At 31.8% G+C, this 22,033-nt stretch overlaps 5 protein-coding genes across 6 annotated transcripts in view; 1 reads left to right on the top strand and 4 right to left on the bottom strand.

The window, feature by feature from the left end:
- Positions 1-4,273: 4,273 nt before the first annotated feature.
- On the bottom strand, positions 4,274-5,824 carry LOC105671630 (uncharacterized). Its single transcript, XM_012365928.2, has 3 exons — positions 5,714-5,824; positions 4,979-5,562; positions 4,274-4,615 (listed from the first exon to the last, which is right to left on the bottom strand). Exons 1-3 carry the CDS (start codon positions 5,742-5,744, stop codon positions 4,424-4,426), a joined length of 807 nt encoding a protein of 268 aa, XP_012221351.2. The 5' UTR covers positions 5,745-5,824; the 3' UTR covers positions 4,274-4,423.
- Positions 5,825-11,574: 5,750 nt separating this feature from the next.
- Positions 11,575-13,146, bottom strand: LOC105671633 (uncharacterized). Its single transcript, XM_012365931.2, has 3 exons — positions 13,081-13,146; positions 12,312-12,931; positions 11,575-11,956 (listed from the first exon to the last, which is right to left on the bottom strand). The coding sequence occupies exons 1-3, from the start codon at positions 13,121-13,123 to the stop codon at positions 11,714-11,716; spliced, it is 906 nt and encodes a 301-aa protein (XP_012221354.1). The 5' UTR covers positions 13,124-13,146; the 3' UTR covers positions 11,575-11,713.
- A 1,155-nt stretch (positions 13,147-14,301) lies between these two features.
- LOC105671676 (vitellogenin-3-like) lies at positions 14,302-16,238 on the bottom strand. The gene is made up of 3 exons (XM_012366030.2): positions 16,143-16,238; positions 15,200-15,906; positions 14,302-14,974 (listed from the first exon to the last, which is right to left on the bottom strand). Exons 1-3 carry the CDS (start codon positions 16,171-16,173, stop codon positions 14,741-14,743), a joined length of 972 nt encoding a protein of 323 aa, XP_012221453.1. The 5' UTR covers positions 16,174-16,238; the 3' UTR covers positions 14,302-14,740.
- Positions 16,239-17,803: 1,565 nt separating this feature from the next.
- Positions 17,804-19,842, top strand: LOC105671679 (charged multivesicular body protein 1b-like). Its single transcript, XM_012366034.2, has 3 exons — positions 17,804-18,235; positions 18,535-19,000; positions 19,184-19,842. The coding sequence occupies exons 1-3, from the start codon at positions 18,214-18,216 to the stop codon at positions 19,296-19,298; spliced, it is 603 nt and encodes a 200-aa protein (XP_012221457.1). The 5' UTR covers positions 17,804-18,213; the 3' UTR covers positions 19,299-19,842.
- A 462-nt stretch (positions 19,843-20,304) lies between these two features.
- LOC105671677 (uncharacterized) overlaps positions 20,305-22,033 on the bottom strand; it is a 51,637-nt gene continuing 49,908 nt past the window's right edge. For both annotated transcript variants that reach the window (XM_012366032.2, XM_012366031.2), the window contains exons 2-3: positions 21,262-21,941; positions 20,305-20,942 (exon numbers count right to left, since the gene is read on the bottom strand). In XM_012366032.2, the coding sequence (XP_012221455.1) occupies positions 20,703-20,942; positions 21,262-21,837 (816 nt within the window). In that variant the 5' untranslated portion in view covers positions 21,838-21,941 and the 3' untranslated portion in view covers positions 20,305-20,702. The remainder of the gene's footprint in view (positions 20,943-21,261; positions 21,942-22,033) is intronic.

Here is a 22,033-nt window from a genome sequence, read left to right as displayed (position 1 = left end):
AAGATTAATGTTTAAGAGTTTTTTTTTTTTTTATAAAGATTAAATTTAAAAATGCGCCACGTAACATTAAATATACAAAGACGTATACCTACTTGAAAAATTATCGGTTTAGTCCGAATATCGCAGTGAAAATATGTTTCGGTTGTAAAAATGGAATGAGGTTTTACATCGAACATCGGCAATATCACTAACTGGAAATCAGTATTCTGTTTTGACATATTTATTTTCGGTTCAAGATACTTGAATTTGTATCTCATCCAACAATTGAGTCCATGAAATACTACTTCCTCATCCCAGTATAAAGAACGACCATTAAAATTGTCCTGTACATCGATACCAGTGCTCAACTGTTGGGCGATTTTTTGCATTAATTCCCTCTTAAAGGGATCTGACGAATTTGTAAATATTTTCTCTACACCGCTCTTATTGAACTTCATCTCGAATATTATTGAAGTATGGAGAACAATCTCTTTTTGTTTGACAGAAGTCTTGAAGTGCTGAAGGTCGCAAAACAAACTGTCTTCCATCTTGGGGCGGCATTTTACCGTCGAGAAAACTTTTCGGGTTGGCTCTTTTTCATATATACTGTCATGGGTCACTTGCAGGTTGAACGAATATTCTGGTCCAAAAGTCCATTTCGATGTGTCGTTTATCACAACGTTAGCCGCTAAATAAGTAAACAAGAAATTTGGTTAAAGATTTCATAGTGTATAACAAATTTCGGGCAAATCATTGTCTTGCAAAGTTGTAAATATATATTTGACAGATATGTTTATTGCTCCTTAAAATCTATTTATCAAAACTTTAAAAGTCATGTTATTACGTAACTATAATAGCAATAAATAACAACAAAAAAAAAAGAATGCATTAGAATTTTGTCTTTTATCAATAAAATAAAAAGATTAATTTGTTTTATTTTTTACATTGAATGGTATACATATATATGAATTTAGAAATAATACTTAATGGCTTACCAACCTAGGAAAAACGGAATCAATGTAAGATACATCTTGTGAAGCGTCTCACTACTAACTACCACTACTCTTCTTTCAAACTTCTATATATAAGAACATGATTAGAATTATCACATCAAGGGCGTTTCTTGTTACTATGATTCATAAAGTTTTATTTGGTGTCTGATTTCTATATATAACGTGAGAAAAAAAAACGAATTCTATTTTTATTATAGTATTGTCTGTTTATATGTTTATTTTATTACTATGTGATAATTTGGTGATAAAAAATTTCTATTATATTCTAAAAATTTTTAAGAAATGGGAAAGATATACTTTAGTGACATATTTTATATTTTTTAAGTATTTTTTGCAGTTATTTGTCGCAATTACAGTTACGGAATAGCAAGGTTTTTAAAATTTTGATAAATAGATTTGACGAACAATAAACATATCTGTCAAATATATATTTACAACTGTTTAAAACAACGATTTGTCCAAAATTTGTTAAGCGCTGTAAAAATGACGGCTCAAGACTTGGAAATGATCAAATTAGTTATATTCACTGCATGTATTGTTAAGAATACTCTATGAAATAAAATGAGAGCGCTTAGTTAAGAGCATTATAATTACATTCAATTAAGAAAAGTGTTCCTGTTTTTTCAATAAAATAAATCCAGTTGTAAGTAAATGTCGGATACAAGAAAGAAATTATTACTATTTCATGAAATAATGTTTATTATATTTTGTTTATAAATACATTTAGATCTGTAAAATATTCAATAAATTCTATAGTTTATCTCATCAATATCGTTTGAAAGATCACGTCTTTGACTTTAATTCATGTTAGTTTACACGTTTTCATTTATATATTATCTATATATGGAGAAAACCAAATGTAATGGAAAATATCTATAGGTTTATTTTGGGCAGGTTGGATACTCTCCAGCGTGAGTTGTCTTGCTTCCTGAAAGAGTCCAAAGTGTTGCGCATAGTGTGTGTTAATCATATATATCGGACCTTCAAATCTGTTATTGATTTGTGTTGCGCCACTGAATTCTATCTGCAATATCATCAACAGTGTTACATAAATTCAGTAGAAAATATTAATGACAAAATATATATTTTATATTAAACTTAATAGCTATTTTTTTAATAATAAAATTAAAAGACTGTTATTAAATGTCAAATACTTTCGTGTCATTAATGTAATATTCTAATCGTATTATTTATAAATATTACACTTTTCTATGAATTTATTAATTCCATGTAAACATGTAGAAATAACTGCTATAACGAGTAACAAATTAATTGCCATAAAACAAAATTAAATATATAAGATTAATGTTTAAAAGTTTGTTTTTTTTTTGTAAAGATAAAATTTAAAAATGCGCTACGTAACGCTAAATATACAAAGACGTATAAATACTTGAAAGATGGTCGGCATAGTCAGATAATCATAGCAGCTAAAATATGTTTCGATTCTAAAAATGCAATCACAGGTTTTACATTAAACATTGGCAATATCACTAACTGGAAATCAATATTCTGTTTTGACATATTTATTTTCGGTTTAAAATATTTGAATGTGTAACTCATCCAACACATTTCTCCATTAAATATTGCTTTCTCATCCCAGGATAAAGAACCACCATTAAAATTGCGCTGTACATCGATACCGGTGCTGAACTGTTTGGCGATATTTTGCATTAATTTCTTCTCAGAGAGATCTGATGAATTAGTTAATATTCCCTCTAGACCGCTCTCATTGAACTTCATCTCGAATATTGTTGAAGTATGTGGGACAGACCCTTTTGGATCCTCTATGTCAGCGCTCGGAATTAGTTGCACATTTCGGGTCGATTCTCGAGACGACGCCTCCTGTTCCCCCACTACCGCTCGGCCGCTGGCGGCCGAGCCGCCGATAGCTCTGGCGCAGGAGCGTTTTATATAAGAAATAGGCTGGGTTTTGTTGAGGCACCTCTCAGAAAATAGTAATATTTTTTTTGCTACATAAATAATGTTTATTTTCATTAATAATTAAATATATATATATTATGTATTAATAAAAATAAACATTATTTATGTAGTGAAGAAAATGTTACGATTTCCCGAAAGATGCCTAAACAATCCAGCCTATTTCTAATATAAAACGCTCCTGAGCCAGAGCTATCGGCGGCCCGGCCGCCAGCAGCCGAGCGGTAGTGGGGGAACAGGAGGCGTTGTCTCGGAAATCGGCCCGAAATGTGCAACTAATTCCGAGCGCTGCTCTATGTAATTCAAAGAATACTGTATGTCGCAAAACAGTCTGTCTTCCATCTTGGGCTGACACTTAAATTTCGAGAAACGATTTCCTCTGTTTTGGGTTAGCTCTTTCACGAATATATTGTTGTGGGTTATTTGCAAATTAAACGAATATTCTGGTCCAAAAGTCATTTCGATGTGTCGTTGATCACTACGTTAGCCGCTAAATAAGTAAACAAGAAATTTGGTCAGAGATATAATGCATTAGAATTTTGTTTTTATCAATAAAATAATAGGATTAATAATTTTTATTTTTTACATTGAATGGTTTACACATATATAAATTTAGGAATAGCACTTAATGGCTTACCGACCTAGGAAGAACGGAATCAATGTGACATACATCTTGCGAAACGTCTCACATCGAACTGCCTGTACGCTGCCGCTACTCTTCTTTCAAGCTTCTTTATACAATATGAACATGATTAGAATCATCATATCAAGGGCGCTTCCTGTTGTTATGAGTCATAAAGTTTTATTTGGTGTCTGATTGCTATATGTAACGTGAGAAAAAAATTCAAAAACTACTTTTATCATAATATTGTTTGGTATTATGTTGATTTTATAACTATTTAATAATCCGGTGATAAAAAATTTTTATTATACTCTAAAAATGTTTGAAGAATGGGAAATGTAAACTTTTTTTACATATTTTATAATTTTTAAGTATTGTTTGCTGTTATTTATTGCATTTATAGTTACGTAATAGCATGGCCTTTAAAATTTTGATAAATAGATTTTGAGGAGTAATAAACATATCTGTCAAATATATATTTACAACTTTTCAACACAACGATTTGTCCGAAATTTGTTAAGCGCTGTGAAAGTGACGGCACAAGGCTTGGAAGAGATGAAATTAGTTTTATTCGCTGCATTTATTGTATTAAGAATAATCATTGACAATGAAATGAGAGCACTTAGTTAAGAACATTATAATTATATTCAATTAAAAAAAGTGTTCCAGTTTTTTGACAGAATAAAATCCAATCTCAAGTAAACGACAGATACAAGAAAGATTATTACTATTTCATGAAATAATGTTTATTATATTTTGTTTATAAATACATTTAAATCTATTAAATATTTAATAAATTTTATGAATAATCTCATCAATATTATATGAAACAACGTGTCTTTGACTATAATTCATCTTAGCTTACATGTTCTTATTTATAATTATGGAAAAACCAATTGCCATTGAAAATATCCATAAGTTTATTTTGCGCAGGTTGGATACTCTCCAGCGTGAGTTGTATTGCTTCCTGGAAGGGTCCAGGGTCCCGCCAATTGTGCGTGTTAATCACATATATCGGACCTTCGAATCTGTTATTGATTTGTGTTGCACCACTGAATTCTATCTGCAATATCATAAACAGTGTTACATAAATTCAGTAGAAAATGTTAATGAGAAAATGCAGTTCTTAGAACAAAATTAATAGTTATTTTTTAAATAATAAAATTAAAAGACTGTTACTAAATGTCAAATGTTTTCGTTTTATTAATGTAATATTCTTATAGTATTATTTGGAAATATTGCATTTTTTCATGAATTTATTAATTCCATGTAAACATGTAGTAATTACTGCTACAATAACGAATTAATTGCCGTAAAATAAAATAAGATATATAACATTAATGTTTAAGAATTCGTTTTTTTTCTATAAAAACAACATTTAAAAAGTGCGGTACGTAACGCTAAGTATACAAAGACGTATACATACTTGAAAAATGTTTGGGCCATATAAATAACAACCGCAGCTAATGTCTTTTCTGATTATAAAACTGGAATCAGGTTTTACATCGAACATCGGCAATATCACTAACTGGAAATCTGTATTCTGTTTTGACATATTTATTTTCGGTTTAAGATACGTGATACTGCATCCCATCCAACACCTGTCTCCATTTCTTACTGCTTCCTCACCCCAGTATATGGAATTACCCTTAAATTTGCGCTGTACATCGACACCAGTGCTCAACTGTTGGGCGATTTTTTGCGTTAATTCCTTCTTAAAGGGATCTGACGAATTAGTAAATATTCTCTCTACACCGTGCTCATTGAACTTCATCTCGAATATTACTGAAGTACGAAGGACGAGTTCCTTTTGTCCGTCAAACGTCTTGAAGTACTGTATTTCGCAAAACAAACTATCTGCCATTTTCGGGCGACACTTTACCGTCGAGAAAACTTTTCTGTATTTGGTTAGCTCTTTCTCATACATACTGTCGTGGGTCACTTGCAGATTGAACGAATATTCTGGTCCAAAAGTCCATTCCGACCTATCGTTGACGACTACGTTAGCCGCTAAATAAGTAAACAAAAATTTGATCAAAGATATAATGCATTACAATTCTGTTTTTTATCAATAAAATAAAAAAATTAATATTTTTTCTTTTTTATATTGTATGGTTTACATATATATGAATTTAGAAATAGTACTTAATGGCTTACCAACCTAGAAAGAACGGAATCAATGTGACGTACATCTTGCGAAGCGTCTCACATCGAACTGCCTGTACGCTGCCGCTACTCTTCTTTCAAGCTTTCTTATACAATACGATCATGTTTAGAATCATCACATCAAGAGCGCTTCCTGTTATTATGAGTCATAAGATTTTATTTGGTGTTTGATTTCTATATGTAACATGAGAAAAAAATACAAAAAGTATTTTTATTTTAATCTTGTGTAATATTATGTTAATTTCATAACTATGTGATAATTTGGTGATAAAAAATTTTTATTACATTTAAAAAATTTTTAAGAGATGGGAAAACTGTACTTTATTGGCATTCTTTTTTTTTAAATATTTTATTGCTATTATTAGTTGCAATTATAGTTATATAATAGCATGGTTTTTAACATTTTGATAAGTATATTTTGGGTACAATAAACATGTTTGTCAAATATATGTTTACAAAACTTTGCAAGACAACAGTTTGTCCAGTATTTGTTAAACGCTGCGAAGACGGCGCAAGGATTAGAAGAGATAAAATTAGTTTTATTCGCTGCATGCATTGTATTAAAAATAATCATTGACAATAAAATGAAAGCGCTTAGTGAAGAGCATTATAATTACATTCAATTAAGAAAAATGTTCTTATTTTTCAATAAAATAAAATCCAGTTGTAAGTAAACGTTGGATATAAGAAAGAAACTATTTCATGAAATGTTTTTTATTATACTTTGTTTATAAATACAACATTCAGATTTATGAGATATCTAATAACTTTATAGATATAATTTATTTTATCAGTATCGTATAAAACACGCCTGTTTGATTTATGTTTCACTTTTATTTACGTTAGTTCTTTTGCTTTTATATGTGAATTCTATATATGGAGAAATCCAAGAGCCATTGGAAATAAACATAGATTTACTTTGCGCAGGTTTGATGTTCTGCAGGCTGAGTCGTATTGATTCCTTAACAGAAGTATCAGAAAAAAGGCCATGTTTGTTTCTTTTAAGTATCAAATCAAAAAGTTCAGTCCAACTTTCGAATTTGTTATTGATTTGTATGGCACCACTGTATTCTCTCTGCAATATCAATAATATAAATACACGAATTGAGTTGAAAATGTTAGTGAAAAAATGTAGTTCTTAAAACAAAATAATTAGCTATTTTTTTAGTAATAAAATTAGAAGACTGTTACTAAATGACGAATATTTTTGTTTTATTATTGTAATAATTATTGTAAACTAATTATTTAAAAATATTGCAATTTTCTATAAATTCATTAACTCCATGTAAACGTGTTGTAATTGTGAGTAACGAATTAAATGCCGTAAAACAAAATTAAACATAAAACATTAATGTTTAAGAGTTTGTTTCTTTCTACAAAAATAATATTAAAAAAATACGTTAACTAATGTCAAACATAAAAAAACTTGCACATACTACAGAAGAAGTCGTGTCCCATGGAGTCCATGCCCAATTATATTCGCAGTTAGCGGCTAAGTTCCGTATTACAAAAATTGAATCAGGTTTCAAAACGAACATCGGCAATATCACGAATTGAAAATCAGTATTCTGTTTTGTCATTTTTATTTTCGGTTCAAGATACGTGATATTATACGTAGTCCAACATTTCAACGTTGGTGTTTTGTCTATCGAGTCTATTGAACTACCATTAAAATTGCGCTGCACATCGATACCGGTGCTCAACTGTTGGGCGATTCTTTGCATTAATTTCCTCTTAAAGGGATCTGATGAATTCGTTAATATTCTCTTTACACCAATCTTATTGAACTTTATCTTGAATATTGCTGAAGTACTTAGTGAGGTATCAGACTCATCAAACTCCATTTGTTCATCAAAAGTCTTGAAGTACTGTAGATGACAAAACAAACTGTTTGACATCTTCGGGCGACACTTTACCGTCGAGTTAACTTCTCTGTATTGGACTAGCTTTGTACGCTCATATGATTCGTAGGTGTTTTGCAGGTTGAACGAAAATTCTGGTCCAAAAGTCCATTCTGACGTGTCGTTGACCACTACGTTAGCCGCTAAATAAGTAAATAAAGAGTTTGGTCACAGATAGAATGCATTAGATTTCTGTCTTTTATCAATAAAATAAGAAGATTAGTATTTTTTATTTTCTATTTTGAATGGTTTACACATGCATGAATTTAGAAATAATACTTAATGGCTTACAGACCTAGGAAGAACGGAATCAATGTGACATACATCTTGTAAAGCTTCTCTCTACAAACTGCCACTACTCTTTTTTCAAGCTTCTTTATATATGAACATGATTAGAATCATCATATTAAGGGTGCTTCCTGTTATTATAAGTCATAAAGCTTTATTTGGTGTCTGATTTTTATATATAACATGAGAAGAAAATACAAAAACTGTTTTTATTTTAATATCGTCTGATATTATGTTAATTTTATAACTATTTGATAATTCAATAAAAAATATTTAATATACTCTAAAAATTTTTAACAAATAGTGAAAGTATACTTTACTGACAATTTTTTTATTTAAAAATTATTTTTTTTGCTGTTATTTTCTGCAATTATTGTTACGTAATAGCATGGCTTTTAAAAATTTGGTAAATAGATTTTGCGGAGCAATAAACATATCTGTCAAATATATGTTTACAATTTTACAAGACAATGACTTGTCTGAAATTTGTTATGCGCTGGGAAAGTGACGGAACAAGGCTTGGAAGAGATCAGATTGGTTCCATTGGTTCTGCATGCATTGTATTAAAAATAATCAATGACAATGAAATGAAAGCGCTTTTTTAAGAGCTTTTTAATTATTTTCAATTAAGAAAAATGTTTCTGTTTTTTAATAAAATAAAATCTAGTGGTAAGTAAATGTCAGATAAAAACAAAAACTCTTACTATTTCATGAAATGTTGTTTATTATACTTTGTTTATAAATACAACATTTAGATCTATGAAATATCTAATAATTTTATAGATATAGTTTATCTTATGAGTATCGTATGAAACACGCGTGTTTGATTTATGTTTCTTTACTTCACTTTAATTCATGTTAATTGGCATGTTTTTATACATGAAATTTATATGTGGAGAAAACCAAGAACCATTGGAAATATACACAAGGTCACGTTGCGCAGGTTTGACGCTCTCCAGGGTGAGTCGTATTGTTTCCTTAACATAAATGGTCTGCAAAATGAATTGTCTGTTTAACTTAATTTTCGAGTCAATAAATTCTGTCCAACTTTCGAATTTGTCATTGATTTGTATGGCGCCACTGTATTTTACCTGCAATATCAATAATATAACATGAATTGAGTTAAAAATTAATGTAGAAATATAGTTCTTAGAACAAATAATTAGCTATTTTTTTTAATAATAAAATTAGAAGACTGTTACTAAATAACGAATATTTTTGTTTTATTATTGTAATAATTATTGTAAACTTATTATTTAAAAATATTGCATTTTTCCATAAATTCATTAACTTCATGTAAACGTGTTGTGATTGTGAGTAACGAATTAATTGCCGTAAAACAAAATTAAACATAAAACATTAATGTTTAAGAGTTTGTTTCTTTCTACAAAAATAATATTAAAAAAATACGCTAAATAATGTCAAACATAAAAAAACTTGTACATACTACAGAAGAAGGCGTGTCCCATAGAGTCCATGCCGAAATATTTTCGCAGTTAGCGGCTAAGTTCCGTATCATAAAAATCGAATCAGGTTTTAAGATGAACATCGGCAATATCACGAATTGAAAATTAGTATTCCGTTTTGCCATTTTTATTTTCGGCTCAAGATACGTGATATTATACGTAGTCCGACTTTTCAAAGTTGGTGTTTTGTCCATCGAGTAGTTTATAGAACTACCATTAAAATTGCGCTGTACATCGATACCGGTGCTGAACTGTTTGGCGATTTTTTGCATTAATTCCTTCTTAAAGGGTTCTGATGAATTAGTTAATATTCTCTCTACACCGCTCTCATTGAACTTCATCTCGAATATTGCTGAAGTACTTAATAAGGTATCAGACTCATCAAACTCCTTTTGTTCGTCAAAAGTCTTGAAGTACTGTAGGTGGCAAAGCAGACTGTCTGACATCTTCGGGCGACACATTACCGTCGAAAAAATATCTTTGTATTGTACTTGATTTGAATGCATAAATGTTTCGGTGGTCACTTGCAGGTTGAATGTATATTCTGGTCCAAAAATCCAAAAGCCCAAAAGTTTCAACCAGTCGTTGACGACGATGTTAGCCGCTACACAAATAAACAGGAAGTTTGATAAGAGATGTAATGCATTTGAATTCTGTCTTGTATCATTAAAATAAAAAATTAATATTTTTTATTTGTTATATTGAATGGTTTACATATATATAAATTTAGAAATATTACTTAATGGCATACCGACCTAGAAAGAACGGAATCACTGTGACATTCATCTTGTAAAGCGTCTCACTTCGAACTGTCTGTACGCTGCCGCTACTCTTCTTTCAAGCTTCTTTATACAATATGAACATGATTAGAATCGTCATATCAAGGACGCTTCCTGTTATTATGAGTCATAAGGTTTTATTTGATATCTGATTTGTATATTTAGCATGAGACAAAAGTATGAAATGTATTTCTATTTTAATATCATCGTTATTATGCTGATTTTTTAACTACGAGCAGCATTTTTTCAATAAGGTCCGTTTTGAAATAAAAACAAAACTAAAAAAAAATACGAAATTTATTATAGCCAAATGAATATATATGTTATTTTTCCACATAGTCGCCATTGACTTCAACATATTTTTCATATCGCTTCATTAGCTTCTTATTGTTAGTTCCGTCTTCAAAAAATGCTTTCGCCAGTGATTTCAACCATTCTTTAACGCCGTTTTGCAGTTTTTCATCATTTTCAAACCTCTGCGATGCGAATTATTGTTTAAGATGCAGAAAAGTGGTAAGCACTTGGTGCTAGATCGGGGCTGTAGGGCTGGTAGTTGAAAATTTTCCAGCGAAATTGCTACAACTCTTGAACTGTTTTCTGTTTGTTTTTTATTTGCTGTGTGTTTTCGTTTTGCTGTTGAGCATTATTGTGCAAAAATACAATTTTGCTGGACAGCATCTTACGTCTTTTGTTCTAAATGATTCGTCTAACAAGTTTCTTTAGAGTTTTGCAGTATTGGTTTTCTCCGTCAGGAACTGAATTACTGCTCGAACTTCACGGTTGGAGAAATTATTTATTTTAGCACACGTTGTAAATTGATTGTGTAGAGTATCTATCTATAGTGTGACTGTAGTAGTACAGCCAACAGCTTATTGATGTATACGAATATGCTATGTATGCGTAATTTTGTTTTCGGAAATAAATTGGCGATAATTTCAAGATGGACATTTAAAATGTTTTTTGTATTTGATTATTAGGCGATACAAAATTTGTAATATACTCTAAAAATTTTTAAGAAATGGAAAACGTATACTTTATTAACATATTTTATATTTTTAAAGTATTTATCGCAATTATATATTGCAATTATAGTTATGTAATAGAATGACTTTTAACATTTTGATAAAAAGATTTGGGAAAAAAATAAACATGTCTGTCAAATTATTTACAACTTTGCAAAAGAACAATTTGTCGGAGATTTATTAAATGCTGCGAAGAGATGACAGCACGAGGCTGAGAAGAGATCAAATTGGTTCTATTCGCTGCATGCATTGTATTAAAAATAATCAATGACAATGAAATGAAAACGCTTTGTTAAGAGCTTTTTAATTATTTTCAATTAAGAAAATTGTTTCTGTTTTTCAATAAAATAAAATCTAGTTGTAAGTAAATATCACATAGAAAAAAAAACTCTTACTATTTCATGAAATGTTGTTTATTATACTTTGTTTATAAATACAACATTTAGATCTATGAGATATCTAATAATTATATAGATATAGTTTATCTAAAGAGTATCGTATGAAACACGCGTGTTTGATTTATATTTCTTTACTTCACTTTAATTCATGTTAATTGGCATGTTTTTATACATGAAATTTATATGTGGAGAAAACCAAGAGCCATTGAAAATATTCACAAGGCCACATTGCGCAGGTTTGACGCTCTCCAGGCTGAGTCGTATTGTTTCCTTAACATAAATGGTCTGCAAAATGTCTTGTCTGTTAAACTTAATTTTCGAGTCGATAAATTCTGTCCAACTTTCAAATTTGTCATTGATTTGTATGGCGCCACTGTATTTTACCTGCAATATTAATAATATAACATGAATTGAGTTAAAAATGTTAGTGCAAAAATATAGTTCTTAGAACAAATAATTAGCTATTTTTTTTAATAAAATTGGAAGACTGTTACTAAATGACGAAGATTTTTGTTTTATTATTGTAATAATTATTGTAAACTTATTATTTAAAAATATTGCATTTTTCCATAAATTTATTAACTCCATATAAACGTGTTGTAATTGTGAGTAACGAATTAATTGCCGTAAAACAAAATTAAACATAAAACATTAATGTTTAAGAGTTTGTTTCTTTCTACAAAAATAATATTTAAAAAATACGCTAAATAATGTCAAACATAAAAAAACTTGCACATACTGCAGAAGAAGTCGTGTCCCATGGAGTCCATACCCAATTATATTCGCAGTTAGCGGCTAAGTTCCGTATCATAAAAATCGAATCAGGTTTTAAGACGAACATCGGCAATATCGCGAATTGAAAATTAGTATTCCGTTTTGCCATTTTTATTTTCGGCTCAAGATACGTGATATTATACGTAGTTCGACATTTCAAAGTTGGTGTTTTGTCTATCGAGTAGTTTATAGAACTACCATTAAAATTGCGCTGTACATCGATACCGGTGCTCAACTGTTTGGCGATTTTTTGCATTAATTCCCTTTTAAAGGGATCTGATGAATTAGTTAATATTCTCTCTACACCGCTCTCATTGAACTTCATCTCAAATATTGCTGAAGTACTTAATGAGGTATCAGACTCATCAAACTCTATTTGTTCGTCAAAAGTCTTGAAGTACTGTAAGTGGCAAAGCAGACTGTCTGACATCTTTGGGCGACACTTTAGCGTCGAAAAAACATCTTTGTATTGTACTTGTTTTGACCGCATATATGTTTCGGTGGTCACTTGCAGATTGAATATATATTCTGGTCCAAGATTCACGTAGTACAAAAGTTCATCCGCGTCGAAGACAATTTTAGTCGCTACATAAATAAACAGGAAGTTTCATAAGAGATGCAATGCATTAGAATTATGCCTTTTATCAATAAAATAAAAAGATTAGTATTTTTTATTTTTTATATTGAATGGTTTACATATATATTTAGAAATATTACTTAATGGGCATACCGACCTAGAAAGAACGGAATCACCAAGAATATCTCTGTGAAATTCATCTTGTGGAGCGTCTCACTACGAACTACCACTACTCTTCTTTCAAGCTTCTTTTTATATGAAGATGATTAGAATTATCATATCAAGAGCGTTTCCTGTTACTATGAGTCATAAGGTTTTATTTGGTGTCTGATTTCTATATATAACGTGAGAAAAAAATACAAAAACTATTTTTATTATAGTATTGTTTGAATTATGTTGATTTTACAGCTATTTAATAACTTGGCGATAAAAAAATTGTATTATACTCTAAAAATATTTAAGGAATAGGAAAGATATACTTTTTTACATATTTTATATTTTCTAAGTATTTTTGCTGTTATTTATTGCTATTATAGTTACGTAATAGCATGGTTTTTAAAATTTTGGTAAATAGATTTTGTGGAACAATATACATATCTGTCAAATATATATTTACAACTTTGCAAGACTACGATTTGTCCGAAATTTGTTAAGCGGTGTAAAAGTGACGGCTCAAAACTTAGAAGAAATCAAATTAGTTTTATTCACTGCATGTATTGTATTAAGAATAATCATTGACAATGAAATGAAAGCGCTGAGTTAAGAGCATATAATTACCTTTATTATAACTACATTTATTATAATTACATTTAATTGAGAAAAGTTTTCCTGTTTTTTTTTCAATAAAATATAATTCAGTTGTAAGTAAACGTCGGATACAAAAAAGAAACTATTACTATTTCATGCAATGTTGTTTATTATACTTTGTATACTCTAAATATTTTTAAGAAATGGGAAAAATATACTTTTTTGACAGATTTTATATTTCTTAGTAAGTATTTTTTGTTATTATTTATTGTAATTATAATTATGTAATAGCATGGCTTTTGACATTTTGATAAATATATTTGGGGAACAATAAACATGTCTGGTAAATATATATTTGCATTTTTTGCATAATAACAAATATTAGTCGGAGATTTGTTAAACGTTGCTGAAGTGTCATTATGAAGGAGTGTTAAGTAAAATCAAATAAGTTGTTGCATTGTAAATTGAAACAATCACTTACAATAAAATTAGAGCGCTTAGCTAGAAATACTGTAAACGATATTCAAAGAGTTATTTTAATTGGAATACGTTGCCATCCATTCTCGTTTCAGACAATCATAGATAATTGTTGCATAGATAAATGTTTAATAATTCGTAAACTATAAATATATTTACGAAGGATATATAATTTTATTTACAATTATACACATTTTGTAATACATTAATGATTGTTATACTGAATTGTATAATAAGTATTTTGTATTTTTCACGCAGCATGTTTTTACGCAACGTGAAAAAATCGTGAATGTTTTGAAACTTAATGACAACTTCGACAATGGAATATTTAATTTAATGTGTCAATCAAACTGCGCTTTGCCTGACAAATCGAAATAGACAGATCTATTTAAAAAATCCGAAATTATTTATTACACAACCCAATGATACATGTTTCACTACAAATAAAAATAAATATATAATATTATATAATGCTGTATTATAGAATATATTTTATTGTCATTTGTTTGGAGAATGTCATTTGTCAATAATATGCTGATGTCTCAACGCGATACGATCTTTTCGATTTTCTCCGATAGCATGAATCGCTTGGATCACGCGTCTTCCGGTATAGCCTCCAGATTGGAAAACGCAAATAGACTCGTCGAGGCTGGATCTTGAATCTCAGGCGCTGAGGATCGTGCGAGATCTATTCGCTTCAATTTCAGTTTTATGTTCTGATGAGGTCGCATAATCCGCGATTTGTTCGCCGTCTTCATTACGCCCTCCGATATCGTGTAAGATACAAATTTATCTCTTGCGATCGTGAGGTGGCTCACGGAAGTTGTCTAAAATGAGAGGAACAAAACAAATTTTAGTCGAACTCTAAATTCGTTAAACGACATTTTCGCACTCACAAATATATTCGCGAAAATTTGTTTGGACAAGTTTGTTGCGCATTTGTAAAAGTCATGCTATACTTGGCATTAACGCGTTTGAACGTTTGAACAGCGCTAAACAAAATTGTTGCTATTAATTACAATCACCCTGTAATTCCTTAAAAATAATCGTACCATGTCCATGTAAAGCTCGTTATTGCCGTGACTGTAATCCTCATGATTCCCGAAGAAGTATATCGTTCTTCGCGGACATCTCTTCGGCTGGCGTGCCTTTTCGACATGGATTCTCTCGAGCGCGGAAGGTCGCGCGACTTTGTCGACCGATATTAATCCGATCTCGAAGTTCTCGCCTTCGACGGAATCGTCGTCCTCCTCGGAAGAATCCGGGCCGCCGCGGGTGATCTTCACGTCCACCTCGCAGTGGCCGACCGTGGAATTCTCCATGATGGTGAATCTGTCGCGACGCTCCTGCGCCTCGAAGCCGACGTTCAGCTGGCTGACTATGACCTTGATCATGTCGAGCCTCCATCGGGGGATTGTTCTGTGCACCACCAGGTTCTCAATCCCTCTTGAATTGAATCGAATCTCGAAGGGCTCCTCGTCCACAAATTTGTATCTCGTTGGCACAAAGTCCCGCGCGTTCGAGCATCTGTCGTTCTGCAGATCCGGCCGTTTAATCCGGGCATTCTGGAAGCGACAGTTGAGGATGTCGTATCCCTTGAGTCGGCATTTGAGCTCGGTGGCGATCATGGCGCAAAAGTTATCGTTCTCCTGGACGATGTTGGCCAGAGACATGTTTACGAGGACGTCGTAAGTGCATTCCGGACCGTACATCGCCCATTCGGATTCCCGATGGGGATCATCGACGACAATGTTTGCCGCTGTGGAATAAGAAGAGATAACTGGCGGAAGTATAAAATCACGATTGATGTGAGATCAATGCGATCAGGGATGAAAATCGTTGCGAACATTATTATCCGCAGATTTAATCATTAAATGCGAATTAAATATACAAAATTCTTAAAAAATGACAGAAGAAATTAAGTTAGGACTTTTCCTTACAACGCAGTCTTGTTTTAAATGGATTAGTTATTTAACGACGAGAGCTCAAACGTACCTAAGAAAAATGGCAGAATCGTCACCAACATGTCTGATCTTTAACTGACTTCTGCCTGCAGTTTTGGCTTCCTTTTATACGAAAGATAATTTGATTCACAAGACGTCTCCTTGAAAATAATTTCACTAAGTACCATTTCCGCCTAGATTTTGTAGATATCTTCTGTATTGATTACGATAGCATTGCCTTTATACTTAAGACTGCTTTGATAATAGCACGTTTCATAAGTGCCAGCAAGGTTTAGACATAATTGATAAATTTGTCGCTCGCAAATGTCGTATCTGCTTTTATTACTATGATATTTCTTGCACGCAATAAGCAAAATATAATTAATTTAATTAAAAGAATAAAGCACATATTATTTGGAGCAGTTGAAAACTATAAGTATTATTAGTTTTCTTATTATTAATTTATGATTAATAGAAAGTGATATGGGAATGTACAAAAAAAGTGTAGGATTGTTTTATCGGAACTCCGCAACTTGACAAACTTAAAATTAATTAATTTATGTTTGATTAGCTTTTTGTAATTTTTTAAAGATTTTTTTGAATTTTTAGTAGATTTTTAGTAGATTTTTTAGAATTTTTTAAAGTAGATGTATAAATGTATTTGTTCTTTTTTTCGTACATGTTTAAAGAAATATGAAAATCAAGTATACGATTGTCTTCTATAGAAGAATACGTTACTTAAATGCAAGAAGGCGACATTTGGAGTGGTAATAAATTTATGATGTCAATTTTGCCGCAGTTGATTGACATAATCGATTTTACATCTTGCAAAAAAATGAAAGCATTTCAATTATGCTTTATATTGTTTTCAGAAGATATCTAATTAGAAGATTATAAAATTAAAGCAGAAGTTGATCCTTAATTAAACATAAAAAACCGATAAATTAATATAACAAATTTTGTTGTAGTTGATTGATTTCATCGATTTTAAATGCTGTTATGAATCGCAGGCTATTTGTACATACTTTTTTACATTTCTAGAAGATATCTAATGAAGAATTATAAAAGTGAAGCAAAAGTACGTGATTAATTTACTAAAAACAGTCGGTTTTCTGAGTTATGATAAAGCGACCTAGCAAATTCAATGGTAGTTCATCGATTTCATCGATTTTAAATTCTATTATGGATTGAGAGCTGTTTGCACGCATGTTTGTAGAGCATTTTTTCATGTTTCTAAAAGACATCTAATTAGTAAAAAATAAAAGTAAAGCAAAAATTCGCAATTAATTTAAATTATCATACTGATAAGCTCAACACTCATTTTTTATAAAGGACAATAATTAAATATGACTGACGGAAATCGAATTTGTAGATAATCAAGTTTTCGTGGTATTTTACAACAAAATGTACTATTGCCTTACAGAGGAAAAATTAATATAAATCTTAAAATTACGAAAAATTTTATATATTTAGACAGTTATAATAATTGTAAAATTTTATATTACATAGATTAGGAAAAATTAAATTCAGGAACAAATGCAAAATTATAGACCTAAAATATACTTTATAAACATAAAATAAATATTTATAATAAAATTCCAGTCGCGGAAATAAATGCGACGCGTCATTTTATAAACCATCTGATACACAACCATTCTAGTCGAGACTCAAACCTTGTTCAGCAGAAATTTAAATGAACTACAACTGAGTTTGTCGCTATTCTTCGAAAGGTGTCGCATGTTTCCATCTACAAATGTGAATGTGTATATTTGTTACATATATCTTCTTTGGTGATGTCATAAATCATGAGTAATATTATCTGACATAAAATTGTCAATTGTCTCAAGTCAAGGGACAGATAGTTTTTCCCGCTTTTGTAAAATTAGTGTGACGAACAGCACGCGATGACAAATTACTGAAGTTAAGAAAAATATAGTGATATATAATACGGAGTTCTATGCTGTTAATGAGAATTGGTAATCTTATTAAAGTGGCTAGGTCCTTGGCTGATTTTTCACATCATTCCTCATCGATAATCAGCCCAACGTTCAAGCAAGATAGTAGTTTTGCTTTTGTGGTTAGGTTAGATTTTCATCACAACCACGGGGGCCGAACAGTCAGCCATGTCCGTCTCTCAGATGGAAAGTATCCTTTGAAATGCCTAATGAAACATTGAAATGCCTAATGAAACATTGAAATATTCTTTTTAAAGTTGTTCCCTTATTATGAAATTATCTTCAGAGCAAGTTCTGTCAAAGCATCTTCGAGATGCTTCGGTCACATCACAGAGATGGTCACATCTTTTTTAATTTTATGAAATTAAATCACTTGTAAATTTATCTTTTGACATTTGCAGGAATTGCATTTTAATTTTTCATAAATTTTCAGCAAAACATTCAAATTTGTATGATGCAAATAGAGTTTTCCTTAATGATGATATGTAGAAAATTTATTCAATTTAAAGTTTGCAGTAAAGGAGTTAGAAAGAAATTCAAAGAAATGCGAAAAAGAAGAAAAAATAGAGAAAGCAAAGATCAAGAAGGCGATACAGAAAGGTAACATGGAAGGTGCTCGCATCCATGCTGAGAATGCAATTCGACAGAAGAACCAAGCCTTGAATTATCTCAGAATGAGTGCCAGAGTAGATGCAGTGGCCAGCAGAGTGCAAACTGCAATGACAACTCGCAAAGTCACTCAGTCTATGTCTGGTGTTGTTAAAGCCATGGACGCAGCTATGAAGTCGATGAACCTGGAAAAGATCTCTTCACTCATGGATAAGTTTGAAAACCAATTTGAGGATCTGGATGTGCAGAGCTCATACATGGAAAATGCTATGTCACAAACCACAACAATTAACGCACCTCAGAACGAAGTGGATACTTTGATGCACCAAGTCGCAGATGAAGCTGGGTGAGAATATTTATCTGTTATTATTTGACATTTAAAATTTTTTCTAACAATTTTACTTCTTATGCAAAAAGTTGTGATATCTTCGTTTTTGTGTAAACAATATTTTTACTTTTATTTATTTTAAGTTTAAATGTCTCAAAAATTCCAGATGACTAAATCTAAACTGATTTTGTCTATTTTTAGGCTGGAACTGAATATGGAACTGCCACCTAGTCAATTAGGCTCTATTGGCGTTTCGGTAGCAGCAACTCAGGAACAGGACGAACTAACACACAGATTGGCACAACTCAGGGAATAATGATAGGCTGTTTGAATGTATGTTGTAATTTATAAAGTATATATATATATATTTTTCTCTTAACAGTAAGTATTATGGTGTCATATGGTAATATATTTTCTTAAAAATTATGTTAAAGAATATGTTACAGCTAAAATGAAAAAGGAAGATGAAATTCTCTTAGCTTTATAGCATAGTTTGTATGCAGCATATATCAGATTTTAATAGATAAATATGAATGCTATAAAAATTATTACTGCTCTTGAAAATTTATACAGTATTGAAATCTTAATAGGCCTAATTCTCAGGTCTCTCTTAGGACTTAATAGATCTTTTTGTTTATTTTGTACATTATAATGTAATTAGAATAAATAATTTAATTGATTATCTGTCTTTTGTTAAGATCCAAAATTAGAAACAATGAACGAAATTAATTAATTTTAACTCGCAACTTGCAATATTTTTTATCAACGTAATTTAGCTGCAAAATGCAATATGGAACGCTTTTGCTCTACATGTTAATTGTACATTTATATAAGATTAATAAATATTTATTGTTTAGTAACGACTTAAAGACTACTCTAGAAATAAGACAAAGATTTAGATCAATTTCAAGGCACAGTCAAGACAATATTATCAAATAAAGTAATCTGCTATTTTGCTTTTAATATAATTATGTGAAAAATTATTAATTAATATTAATTAATATAAAAGGTTTAATTATAAAAGAACGTTGTGATTAAAGAACTATGAAAAATAAAACTTTGAAAGATGCTATGTAACATCTCTTGTCTATGCATAATAAGTAATAATTAAATCTGCACAAAATAGAGAAAAATAAACTGAATAAACAAAATAAATAAAAAAATTATTTATTTTATTGGAGAATTATTTATCAAAGAAATGTTTGTTAAAGTAATGATATAATTCTTTGCTGTATTATCTTTGCTATTATTTGCTAAATTATCAATCATCTGTTAATCAGAAGCTAACTTTTTTCAAACTTATATAAACAAAAACAATATAATTGTATTGTATAACTTTTTATTTCTCATAAAATCAACCACTCTCTGAATATTGTACAAGAGATAAAATTGTGTTATCACTGTGCTGTCACATATTAAAATATCAGCACTTTGTAACAATTTCCCTCTTATTAATCAATAATAACAGTTAATAATATAATTTATAATTATCCCAGAGACCGCATTCACGCGTGTAGGATAATCCTTGAAATTAATTAAATATAAAAATGCATCGTTGCAACTTTCCCTCTAAATTTACGCAGTAAATAAAAATGAAATGAAATTGCTAAGTCACTTTGCAACGAAGCATTTCTCAATTTCGTGCTTCATCAAACTTCTTCGTGCGCAATACGAGAGTCGATATTGCTGATACGCGATAAGACGACCGTTCGTGATAAGGCTAATTATCTTCCTCGAGCGAGTCATCGAATAACCATCTACCTATGAAGATACTGGCGGGTTCGGCTTCCTGCACAATCGGCGGCTCGCTCTCGGCACGCTTGATCGACTCGAGTCTGAGCCACACGTTTTCATGAAGGCTCGTCGTCACCGCCTCGGTCACTTTGCTAGTTATTATAATATTCGACATGCGGGATACGAAGTCGGTCGATGATATGATGATTTCACTCTCCATGAGGTTCTGCAACAGAAAAGGAAAGTGCACAGTCTACTTCGCAAAAATCATTAAGCGCGTAGCGCTTTTATCAATTGTTACAATTTAATTAAATAGAAATTGTATTTAAATTGAATTCAATTTAATTCATTTCACTGATACCGACAATTCTAATTTACATTTGTTTGTTTGATATTAGAGGATTGTTAATTTGCACTAAACTCGTGTCGATTATCCGTCAGAATTAATTATTGCACATTAATTCAAGCGTAAAGCGAAAGATGTCTATTTTATGAGTTTAACGCAGGGATGAGGCGCGACACACCCGCACGGACGGCGTACTTACAACATCTGATATGATATCGCTCTCCTCCCTGAAGCTCTCGGCGCTGCCGAAGAAGTACGGCACTTTGTGCGCGCACATATGTAAGTTCCGCGTCTTCCGGATCTGTGCGAGCCTGCCATCCTTCAGCCCGAACGCCGGCCTGAGCGCGTAGGTGTTGCGCCTCGCGTACAACGAGCGCACCGTCAGCTTCTTGTCGATCTTGAAGGTCGTGAAGCACTCGCCCTGCGTGAAATTCTCCATCACCTCGAAGGCCATGTCGTTGCCGAAGGGGCCGTCGAACGACGCGCCTATGCTCAGCTGGCCGACGATCATCCGTATCATGTCCAGCTCGCGCGGCTGTATGTTCTCGTTCACCATCAGACCGTCCAGGCCGCGCTCGTTGAACTTGATCTCGAACTGGTCCTCGTTGATCTCGTAGGCGAACTGCCGGTTCACGCGACCGCTCGGCGCCGCCGCCTCCATTGGGTCCAGGCTGTCCGTCACGAAGCTGATCGCCGTCGAGTTTTCGAAGTGGCAGCTCAGCGTCGTCCCGCCCTTCGGCTGGCAGATCAGCTTCGACTCCAGATTCAGCCGCATGCTGCCGTAGATGCCCTCCTCCGGGATCGCCGTCGAGTTCACCAGCACCTGAAACCTGTACTCCGGCCCATGTTCCCACGGCTCGTCCACGGTGAGATGCGCGGCTAAGGGAAAAAGAAGGACATTACGTCATTGTGTAGTACGCGGTGCCGCTGTTACGCCGTTTCGGCGAGAGAGAGAGAGAGAGAGAGAGAGA

The sequence above is a fragment of the Linepithema humile genome, chromosome 4 (genome assembly GCF_040581485.1).
Source record: "Linepithema humile isolate Giens D197 chromosome 4, Lhum_UNIL_v1.0, whole genome shotgun sequence".
NCBI lineage: Eukaryota > Metazoa > Arthropoda > Insecta > Hymenoptera > Formicidae > Linepithema > Linepithema humile.
Note: the sequence above shows the minus strand (reverse complement) of the source record. Positions and strands in the feature narration are given on the sequence as shown.

Excerpts from the sequence above, each read along its gene's own strand:
- LOC105671679 (XM_012366034.2), top strand. The coding sequence starts at position 18,214 with ATGTCCGTCTCTCAGATGGAAA. Across the intron at positions 18,236-18,534 it reads GTCCGTCTCTCAGATGGAAA|AAAATTTATTCAATTTAAAG; the intron begins GTATCCTTTGAA and ends GATGATATGTAG. Across the intron at positions 19,001-19,183 it reads CAAGTCGCAGATGAAGCTGG|GCTGGAACTGAATATGGAAC; the intron begins GTGAGAATATTT and ends GTCTATTTTTAG.
- LOC105671633 (XM_012365931.2), bottom strand. The coding sequence starts at position 13,123 with ATGAATTTCACAGAGATATTCTTGGTGATTCCGTTCTTTCTAG. Across the intron at positions 12,932-13,080 it reads GGTGATTCCGTTCTTTCTAG|CGACTAAAATTGTCTTCGAC; the intron begins GTCGGTATGCCC and ends TTATTTATGTAG. Across the intron at positions 11,957-12,311 it reads GGGACACGACTTCTTCTGCA|GTAAAATACAGTGGCGCCAT; the intron begins GTATGTGCAAGT and ends TTAATATTGCAG.
- LOC105671676 (XM_012366030.2), bottom strand. The coding sequence starts at position 16,173 with ATGTTGGTGACGATTCTGCCATTTTTCTTAG. Across the intron at positions 15,907-16,142 it reads GATTCTGCCATTTTTCTTAG|CGGCAAACATTGTCGTCGAT; the intron begins GTACGTTTGAGC and ends CTTATTCCACAG. Across the intron at positions 14,975-15,199 it reads ACGAGCTTTACATGGACATG|ACAACTTCCGTGAGCCACCT; the intron begins GTACGATTATTT and ends CTCTCATTTTAG.
- LOC105671630 (XM_012365928.2), bottom strand. The coding sequence starts at position 5,744 with ATGTACGTCACATTGATTCCGTTCTTTCTAG. Across the intron at positions 5,563-5,713 it reads ATTGATTCCGTTCTTTCTAG|CGGCTAACGTAGTCGTCAAC; the intron begins GTTGGTAAGCCA and ends TTACTTATTTAG. Across the intron at positions 4,616-4,978 it reads ATGGCCCAAACATTTTTCAA|ATAGAATTCAGTGGTGCAAC; the intron begins GTATGTATACGT and ends ATGATATTGCAG.